The 14,365-nt window shown below is 36.0% G+C and overlaps 1 protein-coding gene across 5 annotated transcripts in view; it reads right to left on the minus strand.

The window, feature by feature from the left end:
• The window catches only part of IFNE (interferon epsilon), a 48,339-nt gene extending 34,731 nt beyond the window's left edge, over positions 1-13,608 (minus strand). For 3 of the 5 annotated variants that reach the window (XM_030919076.1, XM_010375356.2, XM_030919075.1), the window contains exon 1: positions 1,900-2,562. In XM_030919076.1, the coding sequence (XP_030774936.1) occupies positions 1,944-2,525 (582 nt within the window). In that variant the 5' untranslated portion in view covers positions 2,526-2,562 and the 3' untranslated portion in view covers positions 1,900-1,943. Of the gene's footprint in view, positions 1-1,899; positions 2,563-13,507 lie in introns of those variants that run through there. The other 2 variants (XR_004053884.1, XR_004053883.1) reach the window with 2 other exon arrangements.
• Positions 13,609-14,365: the final 757 nt, after the last annotated feature.

The raw sequence follows: 14,365 nt of genomic DNA on the forward strand, positions 1-14,365 counted from the left end.
CTTTCAAACCAAGTCTAAAGTACCAGCCATTACTCACGTGCACTAATTAAACTGGAGTATGCTTTGTTCTTCACTGAGTTTTTACATTTACCACTGACTTTTACCTCCAATTATGCAATGAATCTGACGTAGAACATGATACATGGTAGTAGAAGTAGCATCAGAGTTTTGGGCCATGGCTCTGCTGCTTACAGTGGACAAAAGTGGAATAGCCACCACGTCTCAATGAACTTTAGTTTCTCTGCCCCCACATTGTTCCGTGGTGACTTCTGGGAGTTCCTGGCTAGAAGAGCTGGAATCCCTCCATCACTGGCGTCTCCCAGAAGCAGGAACTCTTCCCCAGGCACGGGTGTGCTTCTCTCCAGCCCTCCTCCAGGCAGACATCCCAACCAGGGGCAGGCTAACTCAGTCTTGTTCCTTTTGACCTTCACCAGCCAGACTCCCTCATGCATATTTCTGATAACTGTGACTTGTTAGATACATTTTAAATTATTATCTTAATTTGTAATATTCACACAATATAAAAATTTTTAAAGGAGCTATAAAATCTCTCCCACCCTAATCTTCTTCTTCAGTCTTCCTTCTTCCCCTAAATACAGGTAATCATTGTAATTTATTTCTTGTTCTTTATTTACATACAGTAAGGACAAACATAAATTTTATTTAACATTTTCACCCCAAATGTAGCATTTTATTTACACTACTCTGTATTTCGCCTATTTTCAACTTTTTCAAAAAGAAATATCCTCTCATTTGTTTCTCCAGCTGAATAGTGTTCCTTTATATGAATATGCCTCAACTGTCTCTAATTAGGAAAATCGAGATGGTTTCTTGTCTTTTGGTATTACTAATAGTACTGCAGAGAGTAATGTTGTTCGTAAGTTATATCACACGTGGGCAACTTTTGGGTTTTTTTTTTTTTCTTTTCTTTTCTTTCTTTCTTTTTTTTTTGAGATAGAGTCTCGCTCTGTCGCCCAGGCTGGAGTGCAGTGGCATGATCGCAGCTCACTGCAACCTGCGCCTCCCAGGATCAAGTGATTCTCTTGCCTCAGCCTCCTGAGACTACAGGTGCCCACGACCATGCCTGGCTAATTTTTGTATTTTTGGTAGAGACAGGGTTTCGCCATATTGGCCAGGCTGATCTCGAACTCCTGACCTTGTGATCCACCCTCCTTGGCCTCCCAAAGTGTTGGTATTACAGGCGTGAGCCACCACACCTGGCCATAAGCAAGTATTTTTATAGGACACATTTCCAGGCCTAGAATTTATAGATGAAAGTTTACATGCATCTATAATTTTGATAGATATCACCTAATTGCCTCCATAGTGATTGTACTATAAATGGCATGCATGCTATTTAATTTGCATTTTTATTATCATGAGTGAGATTGAACCTCTTTTAATGTCGTTTTTTTCTCTGCAAACTGTTCATGTCCTTTCACCATATTTCTATTGTGTCTCCTGTAATGTAAATATTCACTGTGTAATAATATTTTCAAATCTTACAATGCAAATTATTCCCAGTATTTCTCATTGTCTCTAGCAATTTCTGGCAAATAAGCCAATCATTGCAATGGAATTCTATGTTAAGGAAGTATTTTTACATTAGTGGCATATTTCATTGTATCTACTCAGCCAGCCTGCATGAAAATACACCCATTTGAAGAATCAACCATATTAATGAATTTATTTTGATTTATAAAAAATTTAAAATGGATAGAATATGTAAAGCCACATTACAAAATAAAAACAATTGTGGTCAATATGCACAATCTTAAAACACAGATAAACATATATATACAAAATCAAAACAGTGTGATTGTACTATAAATTGTATTACCATTCTATGAAGAACAGAAATAATCATGTTTGGAGAAGTCCTCTAGTTCCTCCACCTACCTTGGGCTTCTACAACTCTGTAGTAAGCTCTTGCTTCATGTCGTTCAAGGGTCTGTTCCTTGTTTGCTCAGCTTTTCTGTGAGACTGAACACAAAGAAAAGACATCGGTTGATTTCTACTTGGACAATGGCCCAGGCACAGCTGCTGTAGTCCTGGTTTTCCAGGTAATCATGGATCCTTCGGAAGTACATTTTAACTTGTAATCTAAGGTTATCACTACCCAAAGTACCACTTAGCTTCTCTGTTTCCAGTCCCATGAGTGCTTCTAGGTATTCTAGCTGTTGATGAAGTTGAATGAGGAATTTCTCCATGTGATTTTCCTCCCAACCATCCAGAGAAATATTTGCCCTGAAGAGGCTGAAGATCTGCTGAAGCATCTCATGGAGAATGGCCAGAGTATGTCCTTTTTGGTACTGCTGAGGACTCAAAGACTTCTGAGGAAGCAGAAAGTTTTTCCTGTGTGGTAGACACAGGTGAATTGACGAGGTTTGCAACTTATTCAAGAGTTTTAAACTTTCTTGATTCACTCTTCTTTGCTGGAAGAGAATCAGTTTCAAATCTAGAGAGAAGACAGTGGTAGAGGCCAGCAGCACCAACACAATTTCAAAGAAGTGCTTGATAATCATGGTGAAGGTCAAATATGCTACTTATCTCAGCATAGACTTAGGGACATTCCAAATCTAGTGAATGAATGTTTGCCTTTCGTGCATCTCAGATTATTTTGGAGAGTGTTCTCTTTTGTTGGTTTTGTTTTCTAACGTCATCTCTGCAAGTTTACACATTAGATTTTCAGGTTCCCTTTTCATGGTGCTCAGAGTACATTTTCTCCATTTCCCTATTGTGTTGGCTATTTTGAGGAAGTAACCAAAATAACTTATTCATTGTATGCTTTCCTTGAGGCAATTACAGACTAGTCAGCCAATATAATCTTTTATTATTCTATTCATTATATACAAAGTTTCACTGAACACAATGTGCTTTCTAAATATTTAGTCAAGCTTATTAAAGTTCTTTTATTGAGATTAAGTTTTTTTCAGTAATAGTCTTTCATGGAGTAAAACTTATCAAAGGCTTAGCAGCACTTACAAGGAATTCAGAGGCAAAACTTAAAATACCTACAAACGACTAAATTTAAAACCTCAACTAGAACTGTAAATTTTCACAAATGCTTGAGCAAATTAACTTTAAAACATATATCAGCAATCTTATTTTATTTCTTATCCTATCAGTTTAATATCTAAGATTCTAGCCTATAGAAGCAATGTGAAAAAAAGAGCAAAGAATGTTGTTATAATATTATTGCAATGGCAGAATATTAGAATATTAGGTTCAACAACAGGTAAATGATTACATATATGTTGGTACATCCATATAATTAAATGATATGTATCCATTATAGATGATAAAATTATATGTGAAGAGAGATTGGCGGCATTTGGTTAGTGTATATTCCCTAGAATAGCGATAACTTTGGTAAACTAATGTGAACATCTCTACATTAACAATGTCCTCTGAATTACAAATACCCATATTCTAAGTTCCTCTTGAATAAGCCCCCAATCTACCTTTCCAATCTTATCCCACTGTTGCTCTAAATATAGTGTGAGGGAATCTGAACTCCAGAAAAAGTGATTTAGTATTCCCTTAATACAGCTAGCGCTTTTGTGTGTGTGTGTGTGTGTGTGTGTGTGTGTGTTTATTGATGATGTTTTCTCTGAAACATCACCTGTTGCTTCCTTTACCTCAAGAACCTCTCTGTGCAAGGACTAAAGACTACTTGTCCTTTAAGGCCCAGATCTCCCCCAAGGAGCCATAATCTTCTGGATCCCCACAACACTTTGTACCTACCTTATTTAAGACATCTTTCCTGTTCTGTCTTATATTTGACTATGAATTTACATGATTAAAAGTCTCTTCAGAGTGTGAAATAAACACTGATAACTGATTTCTTTACTGTCTATACAACTATAGTAGTTGCTTCGTAAATATGAATTGACTTGGAATAAATTAATATGTTCTACACAAAGTGATACAAGATGTTGAATCTTATCTTTAATCGTTTTTCTGCAGGCAGCTGGGTGAATCCCTAAATGTCGAAAACAGGCACTCTGTAAACATGTATGGTCTCATTATATACCAGCTCAGCTGTATGTTTGGTCACTTACTCTAGTATTAATAAGTTGAAATAAACTGAGTCAGCATGCTCCACAGAGGGGTCTTTTCCCTCTCTATCTGAGACAAAGGAGAGAGAAAGAGAGAGAGAGAGAGAGAGAGACAGAGACAGAGACAGAGACAGAGAAAGACAGAGAGAAAAGACCTATGATAATATGTAATATACAAAAGGAATAACACTTGTTTCATAACATTATGCTTAATCTATCTGGACAGTAGAATTTTGACTAGTCTCAAAAACTCTTTAAATATTTTATGCTGAGCTTCAGGAAAACAATATAAAAATAAATTAAGAATATCAGGTGTGACTCTGTCTAATAACAAGCTCTGATCTATAATTAAGGCTTTCTCATCATTTTCATTCAATTGACAAAAATGATCTAAATGTTGTTTAATTTACAAATGATCAGGGATTTTCCAGATGCCTTTCTGTTACTGATTTCGTATTTGAATCATTGTGGTTAAAGAATGTAGTTTAAATTTATTGAGACTTATTTTATGGCTCAGAATATAGTTTATCTTGATGATAGTTCCTTGTGAACTTGAAATAATAATGTTCTACTTTTGTTGGTTGGACTGTTTTATAAATGTCAGTTAGGTTAAACTGGTTGAAAGTGTTTGAAATTTTCTATATCCTTTCTGACAGTCTATTTGTTCTATCAACTATCAGAAGAGAATTGAAATCCCTAGTATAGTTTTTGATTTGCCTATCTCCCATTTAAGTTCTATCAGTTTTTCCCTTGTTTATTTTAGAACTTTAGTATTAGGTGCATCATACTTAGGATTACTATGTCCTCTTGATGTATTGACCCCTTTATTTTAAAATGTCCCTCTGTATCCTTTGCATTATTCCTTACTCCTAAATCAACTTTCTCTGATAACCATTTATGTTTTTTTAATTAGTGTTAGCATATCTTTTTGCATCTTTTAATTTTTTAACTTATTCATGTTATATTTAAAGTGAGTTTCTTATACAGAGCATATAGTTGGACCTTGTATTTTATTCTGTCTGACAATCTTTGCTTTATTAGAGTGTTTAGGTCATTAAACTTAATGTAATTGTCAGTATGGCTCGGTTTATATCTACCACTTTATTATCTGTTTTCTAACTGCCCATATGTTCTTTTCTCACTTTTAAGCTTTTCCTTCCTTCTTCTGTATTGAATTTTTTGTAGTTTTCTACTGCCCATTTTATCTCCATTATTGGCTTGTTGTAATACCACTTTGTTTTACTTTTTGTTTTCACACAAGTTTCTCTAGGATTAAAAATATACATCTTTATCTAACATATTACAGTTTACCTTCAAATAATATTACAACCCACTTAAAGTACAGTGTAGGGATATTATAACAGTATACTTCTATTTCCTCTTTCTCATTCTTTACACTACTTTCATTAATATTTCTTATATCACACATCCCCTGGAAATAAACTCTCTTGGCTTTTGTCTGTCTCAAAAAGTATTGTGTCTTCTTTTTGAAATATATTTTTGCTGTGTATAGAATTCTAAGTTGATTTTTTCTTTACTGTAAACATGTTGCTCTACTCTATTCTGGCTTGCATAATTTCTGAAGAGAAAACTGAGGTCATTCTTAATTTTATTCCTGTGTGCATGTTTCTTCCTTTTCTTTGGCAGCTTTTAAGATTTACTATCACTATTTTCTGGCAATTTGATAATAATGTGCTTTGGTGTGATTTTATTCTTGTCTCTTTTACAAGGATTTTTTTGAGCTTTGTGAATCCATGATTTTATCATTTTCATCAAATGTGAAAAAGTTTCAGACTTTATTTCTTTTAACATTTTTCTATTTCCATTCCCTCCCTCCTAATCTCGTCTGGGACTACATCTCTAGATGTGTTTGACTGTTTAATATTATCACACAGTTCCCTGAAGCTTTGCTCATTTACTTTTTAGTCTTTTCCTCTGTCTTATTTTTAATACTTTCTGTGTCTGCCTTCAAGCTTATTGGTATTTCCTTTAGTAGTATCTTATCTACAGTTAATCCCATCCAGTATATTTATCACTTCAGATATTATACTTTCATTTGTAGAAGTCAAATTTGTTTCTTTTTCATATCTACATTTCTTTCCTCATCACATTCATCTTTTCCTCTACATTCTTGAGCACATGGGGTACATTTATAGTAGGCGTTTTATCTCCTTTTCTGATAATTCTATGATTTGTGTCATTTCTGGGTCTGCTCTTGTCAATTATATTTCTATTCTTTATGGGTCCTATTTTCCTATGTCTTTTGCATGTTTGGTCACTTTTGAGTGGATTCTGAGCATTGTAAATTTTACTTTAATGGGAGCTGGATTTGTTAAGTCCTTTACATATAGTTGAACTTTGTTTTAGGGTATAGTTGAGTTACTTGGAATTTGATTCCTCTGATACTTTCTTTGTTAGCATGAGTGAAGCATACTTTATAATCTAGGGCAATATCTTTGTAACCAAGAATACAGTCTTTTGAGGACTCTACTTAATGCTCTCTGAATTTGGAGATTTTTGCCCTCTGGCTGCTGGAAACATGAAATATTCCCAGCCCTGTGTTAGCACTGGGGACAGCCTTTGCTGCCTGCTCCTTTCTGGATGCTTTTTCCTAATCTTGGGTAACTCTTTTACATACACGCACAAACCACACATTAGCTAAAGACTCCTGAAGACATTTTTACAGATCTCTGTAGCTCTCATTCATTCTCCCCCAATTTCCCTCTGTGCAGCAGTATCTTCTCCAATATTTTGCTGTCTCCCTGAACTCCAAACTATGACATATCAACTCAGTGAGAATACTGGTCTGTTGGAGTTTCCTCCTCTTTGTGCTGCAGCCTACAAATTTTCTACCCAGTGTTAAGCTGGAGCAATGGTAGGGTTTACTGTATTTCTTTCCTTTCTATCAAGGATCATTATCTTACGCTACCTGTTTTCCAATGTCTAAAAACTATTTTTCATATATTTTACTCAGTATTCTAGTTGTTTACAGTGAGATGATAAATTTAGTTGTCCCTCATGACTAGAAGTGGAGGTTCTCTCATCATAAATAATCTAAAGTGGGAGTTGGCAAACTATAGCCTATGGACCCAATCTGGCCTACCACCTGCTTTTGTAAATAAAGTTTTATTAGAACACAATGATGCTCATTTGTTTATAAAGTGTATATGGCACTTTCATGCTACAATAGCAAGGCTAAATAGTTGTGATAGGAACCACATGGTCTACAAAACCTAAAATATTTACTATCTGGTCCTTTACAGAAAGGTTTGCTGAACCCTGATATAAAATATTAAAAACAAAATATAAATGTATTCAAAGTCTAGAAATTTTGAAAATATTTTCACAAAAAATATAATCTTAAAGTAAATGTTAAAAAATTACATATTTTATATTTTCAAAAAAATGAAATTTTATGTTATCTATCAAAATTAAAAGACAACATGCATAGTATAATTAATGAATATCAAATTTAAACTGACAGTATTTAAATAAAGCATATACTTAATCTTTTAATTAAAAACTTATTAAACATTAAAAATGTTTATAAAAGTAAAATTACATGCAGTTCTATCTTTCAAGGTTCACATGGATGCCGATGTTAAAAAAATGTATCACACTTCTAGCATATGTCTAGACCAACATAAATTCAGATTTAAGAGTAAAATAAATTGATATTGAGAAATATTTTCCCACCTCCATGTGCAACTATTGCCAGTGTCAATCATAATTTATGAGTCCCTCCTGAATCACTAATTGTTACATAAAGACAAGCAAGAGAATGGACACTGGGTACTATTGAGACATGGTATTTCATTTTGTAAGAATCTATTGCATTCATGCTGTCCCTGAGGAAGGGTTTACTAGGCAATTAATGTGTCTTTTCTCTTTCCTCTGTAGTTCAAATCCCCTACATTCCAAGGCAACGTCTCCTTCATGGCATCAGGCACAGTCACTTTTTTGTAGGGGACTGAAAGCAAGAGATGTGGAGAAATGTTTCCCTGGGAACCGAATGGAATTACTAATGAGTATATATATTTAGAGTTATTGGGTCATATGTGAGCACTGAGCACCGGATCCTAAGTGATGTGGGTACTAGATGTTTTTAAAAAATGTGTGTGTCTATGCATGTGTGTGTATGTGCACTTCTACGTGTGCATACACATATGTTGTATTAATTGAATCATGTCTGATATTCAGGGGTCTCAAAAGGGCAAGACCTATAGTAGAGCACAGGTCACTCTTGTCCAAATCTAAGGATGGTATTAAGGAAATTCACTGCATGCTTACATTGCTTGTAGAAAAACAATGGAAAAGTGCCATGATGATGAAAAAAGGGCTAAATCTTAAGTATCAGTGAGTATGACGAAGCCTCTGAAATAAATTAAACAAATGACTGGTAGTTCATCTTTAGCTAGAATGGGCTTTTCAATGACTTTTAAACTTATTAAGTAAGTATTGAGTTTTATTTATTCACTTGTCTCCATAAATTATTTATCATTACTGTCAATCTAAAAAATGTAATTAAAATTGTGATACCCTCTGTTTAAAATACACAAAAATAGTTCCAGTTAGTGAAGAAGGCATTTTAAATTCAACCAAAGGATGGCAGCATAATATCAATTACTTAGAACCTGGGACAAACTTTGCTGTTGGTAAGATAACACAAATCAATGGTATCTAGTGGTCTAAGTAATAATGTATATTCAGCAATACATTACTCAGACCAGGTGTATTGTTCCCATAACACGTTAGATCATGAATCTGTCTAACTCATATTAAGATACTTGCTGGTTGGTATTGTTATATTTCCCTTTTTTGCCTTGACCACACTAATGAATGGACATTCCTTGCTTTCTGGCCTTCCGCCACCTCCTCTCCCTTTCTGGGGGTGGGGAGGGTGGGGGAGTCTGTAAACATATTCTGACTTCTCTGCCCACTCTGGGATCATGTGCCCTGGCCAGACTCTCCAGTGTGCCACATACAGGGTGCCACATCTAGCGAAATTCCAAGCTACTCAGTGCCTCCCTTTGCTCTGGCCTCAGTTATTATTTCAGATATGGTTTTTTTTTCCAATGATATCGACACAGCTGTACTCCATTTTCTGAGCATAAACTTTCAAATATTTGACCATATTAATTTATCTATCATAGAATTCTGGAGCTGGAATTGCTCTTAAATTGATATCTAATCTCTGCTCCCTTTTTCCTTTTTGAAAAATTCAGTCCCAAAGCCAATAGATGGGCAGAACAATGTAAGCATTTTGCTGGAAAGGGCAGGAAGCCACACTGCTGGAGCTCAGACAGGCGAAGGTGACTGTTTATGTGGAGAGAGAACCTGGCGCGGGTGTCACAGCCTAAGAGTAATTAGAAGATCCGTGGAGTGGAGCTGCTGTGGGAGTCATAACCTGAGTGGAGTGAGGAGAAACATTCTATAAAACAATTGCCCTGTAATCGTTCAAGGTCATGAAAGTCAAGAAAGACCCAGCAACTGCTCCAGACAAGAAAAGACTAAAGAATATAGCAACTGAATGCATAGCATGATTCTGAATGGGATCCATTTGCTATTAAGAATATTATAGGGGCCAAGCACAGTGGCTCACACCTGTAATCCCAACACTTTTGGAGGCTGAGGTGAGTGTATCATCTGAGGTCAGGAGTTTGAGACCAGTCTGGCCAACATGGTGTAACCCCATCTCTACCAAAAATACAAAAATTAGCCAGGCATGTGGTGGGTGCCTGTAATCCCAGCTACTTGGGAGGCTGAAGCAGGAGAATTGCTTGAACCTGGGAGGCGGAGATTACCCGTAAACTGAGATTATGCCACTGCACTCCAGCCTGGGTGACAGAACAAGACTCCATCTCAAAAAAAAAAAAAAAAAAAAAAAAGAATATTATTGGGACAACCAGACTACAAATCTAAATATGAAGATTGAGTATTATATGGTGCTAACATTAACAATGTTAATTTCTGAATTTTGTTGTGATTATGCAGGGAAAATATCTCTGTCGGTAGGAAACACACATTAAAGTATTCGACAGTATTTGTGCATCAGCTTGGCAACTTAAATTATTTCAAAAACAAGATTCTCTCTCCTATAGTTTCAACTTTTGTGATTATTTCAAAGGATAAAAAGTGTGTGTGTATTTTTTAACTAAACAATCCACGTTTGAGACGTGATGACTGAGGTCTAACCGAGCAGAATATCCTTCTTTTTGTACACTATCATCAACTATACTGCTCTCCCTTTCCCTCTTCATAATTTAGGCCAAGAATGGCAAAAGCACAGTAGAAAGAAAAAGACCACCACTTCTCATGAAAATTGTGTAACATGATACTCAGCACATGGGTTTTTAATGGGCAACAGAATAGGTTTAAACCCCAACTCTACTACTTGCTTGCTGTGTGGTTTTTGGCAAGCTATTAACTTCTCTGTGTCTCAGTTTCATCAATGTTAAGACAAGTATAATAATGGTGTCTCTTGGAGTTGTTGTGAAATCTAATTGAGATAATCCACCTAATATGTTTAGTATAGTGCATGGCATGTGATCCATGCACAATAAATGTTATTATTATTTATGTTATTATTAAAATGTAACATTATTATTAAAATAATATCATTTATGTTAAAATATTATTAATAGATAATGGCACCCTGTTCCATCAAGCTCTAGGTAAGTACTTTCAAAATGTTCTGAGGGCATCCCCTATTAATCAGTCACAGCCGGAAATAAGATGAAGCCCATTTTCTATTAACTGCTTTTTCAACAAATGTCAATTAATCCAAAGAAAGAAGAACCAAGTGTGTGCATACTCTAGAGGCACTTAGATGACATGTATTGGTCCTCATGTTATTAATTCATTCAAAAATGTTTACTGATTGCTTATTGTGGTCCTAGCATTGCTCCAGGCCCTGTTAAGTTAAACAGAGATAAAGATCCCTGGAATGGAGTTTAATTGGATTAGGTAGGGTAAAGGGGGAGAAATAGTAAAGTATAAGCAAATGATATAGCAAGCAGTCCCCAACCTTTTTGGCACCAGGAACCTGTTTTGTGGAAGATAATTTTTTCCACGGACCAGGGTTGGGGAATGGTTTCAGGATGATTCAAGCACATCACATTTATTGTGTACTTTATTTCTATTACTACTATATTGTAATGTATACTAAAAGTAATTTTACAACTCACCATAATGTAGAACCAGTGGGAGGCCTGAGCTTGTTTTCCTGAAACTAACTATGTTTCTCATCTGGAGGGAAACTATATTTCCTATCTGGAGGTGATGGGAGACAGTGATGGATCATCAGACACTAGATTCTCACAAGGAGCATGCAACCTAGATCCCTTCTATGCCTAGTTCACAATAGGGTTCACACTCCTATGAGAACCTAATGCTGCCACTGATCTGACAGGAGGCAGAGCTCAAGAGGTAAAGTGCGCAATGGGGAGTTGCTATAAATACAGATGAAGCTTTGCTCACTCACCTGCCACTCACCTACTGCTGTGCGGCCCTGGTTCCTAACAGGCTGTGGAGCAGTACTGGACTGTGGCCTGGGGATTGAGGACCCCGTGTTATAGCATACTATAATGCAGATGTATACTGGAGTAAAATCAATTAGGAGCATCTCTTTTTTTCTAAAGTTATTGACCTTCTGTATACAGAATGACACAAACAGATAGCTCAAGATCAGTCCCCAAGAAACACCAATATTTAAGGAATGAGTAGAAGAGGAGACCAAAAAGTGAAATAAACAGTGTCTAGGCCAGGCACAGTGGCTCACACCTGTAATCCCAGTACTTTGGGAAGCTGAGGCGGGTGATCACCTGAGGTCAGGAGTTCGAGACCAGCCTGGCCAACATGGTGAAACCCTGTATCTACTAAAAATACAAAAATTAGTCAGGCATGGTGGTGGGCACCTGTAATCCCAGCTACTCGGGAGGCTGAGGCAAGAGAATCGCTTGAACCCAGGAGTCAGAGGTTGCAGTGAGCCGAGATTGCGCCATCACACTCCAACCTGGGGGACAAGAGCAAGACTTCATCTTAAAAAAAAAAAAAAGACAGTGTCTGGATCAGTAGAAGGAAAACCAGTTTTCAAGAACAAAGGATTGTCTAACAGTGTCACACACCACTAAGTGGGCAAGAAAAGTAAGTACTTGAAAACATATGTAGAAGTTAATTACATGGACATTATCAGTGACTTTGGCAAACAAAATTTTCAATGGAGTATTAAGGGTGGAAGCCAGATTTCAATTCTTATAAGAGGAAATGGAAATAAACAATAAAACAATATAGGCTATGCCCACAAAAAGTTGATCACTACATCGAAGAGAAAAAATAAGTGAAGATAGGAGTGGGAGGTTCAGTCTTGGAAAGTTTTGTTTTTTGTTTTGTTTTTAAAAGTGAGAAATACTCTCTGTTGATTAGAAGAAATCAGTAGAGAGTGGAAGAAATGGAACCAGAGCCTCATCTTGGGCTTGGTCTATAGCAGGAAGGAGAAAAGAATAGGATCAACACAGGTTTGAGTGCAGGTTTGGAAGAGGAAGCTGAGTGTTTCATTCTGGTGGTTTCTATTTATTTTCTTGGTGAAATGGAAGACTAGAGCACTAGAGCACCATCTATGAGATTAACATGTTCCCTGGTACGTTCTATTTTCTTTGCTTTGAAACCTGTCTTGTCTCCCAATTCAACTCCTCTTCACCCAGCTGACATGCTCTTATACATGTACTTATAGCTCCATTCATAGCTATCATTATAGTCTATAAGATTTGTGACCATTTGATTAATTTCTCTCTCTCCCTTCAGAGGGTCCTATCCATTTCTGTATTTTGCTTACAGTGCAACCACACAGTGTAGCACACTACATTCCAGCCCAAAATACAGTAGGCACCCAATAAATATTCAATAAATATTGAATGAATAAATGAACTTATTCAATAGAGGAGAAAGAACTGTTCTAAACTTGAAGGGAGGGGGCAAAATTTAGGGTTGTGATAGCAAGAATGTGAGTGAGAGTTGACAAAGATCGGAGAGCAATATTGAGTATCAGCTTACATAGACTGGTGAACTAAATTGATAGAGGCACCAATTTGCCTTGATTTAAATAAGCAGAGGAGGTTCACACTCCATCCATGGTTGGGACTTTGGCAGGTGAGAGTCAACTGAATGACAATAAAACAAGGGATTCTAGGATATTGGTAAGAGAGCTGTAGAAGTATTAGACCCCACAATCTACAACACGTAAGTTTGAATTGTACATAAATGATCACATTCAGGGGCAACATAGTCCTCCTCAAACCCTCTGCTCATGTTTAAGTCTTAGTATCAGTCTTTAGTCTTAACACTTTACACATAATGTAATATTTAATACACAAGTGAAGCTGTTGGATGTACAGTGTCACTTGTGTGACCTCTCAAATGGTGATATCAAAATAACAGCCATTACTTACTGAGTATATATTATGTATAAGACACTTCTTGAAGAGCTTTATGTATTTAGTCCTCATCATCTAATTCTTTTCTTTCCCTCTTAATCCTCAGCAGGATTCTCTGGTAAAATATAGTAAAGAAACAGAGACTCTGTTAGCATAACAACACATCAAAGTTACAAGAAGTGGCCTAGCTATCAAGAGAAAAATTTATCCTATAGATGCTCCATTGTGAAAAAATTTAATAACCTAAGCTTTTTAAAGATAAATGTTAAAAGGTACATGAACACTCTAAAAAAGATGTAGGCAAGTATGATTATCATGATTCTGAGAATGTTTCATCACGTGTCCAAGAGTGAACCAAACACATGAGCAGAAAGTGGAGGAGAGGTTAAGACAGAGGGAAAATGGAGGCGAGGAGATGAGAGATATGAAACCCTGGACAACCATATGAGATGGATCTCTGTGGACTGAAAAGCATCTCATTAAGAGAACTTGAGATAGTTTGCATGTTCTCTAACTCTAGGTGTGTTCACTGTTGATTAACCATGAGATTGTTTTATTTCTGGGAGTAGACAACACACTCTTGGCTGTCCAAAATTATTTTATTGACACTTAATACTCTTACTATGTGCTAGGCATTTGTCTAAAGGAATCACAAATATTATTAATTTATTTAATCCACAAAACTACCTTATGAAGTACTATTATTATCCCCATTGCACAAATAAGGAAACTGAGCTACTGACATATTAAATCCAAATGTTTGTGCATTACTGAGAGCATAAATATAATATTATTTCTAATCTTTATAATATTCTTGAGAGGCAGGTCTTATGATAATAAGATCATTTTAAAAATGAAAATAAAAGAAATCTG

Source organism: Rhinopithecus roxellana, chromosome 16, assembly GCF_007565055.1.
Source record: "Rhinopithecus roxellana isolate Shanxi Qingling chromosome 16, ASM756505v1, whole genome shotgun sequence".
NCBI lineage: Eukaryota > Metazoa > Chordata > Mammalia > Primates > Cercopithecidae > Rhinopithecus > Rhinopithecus roxellana.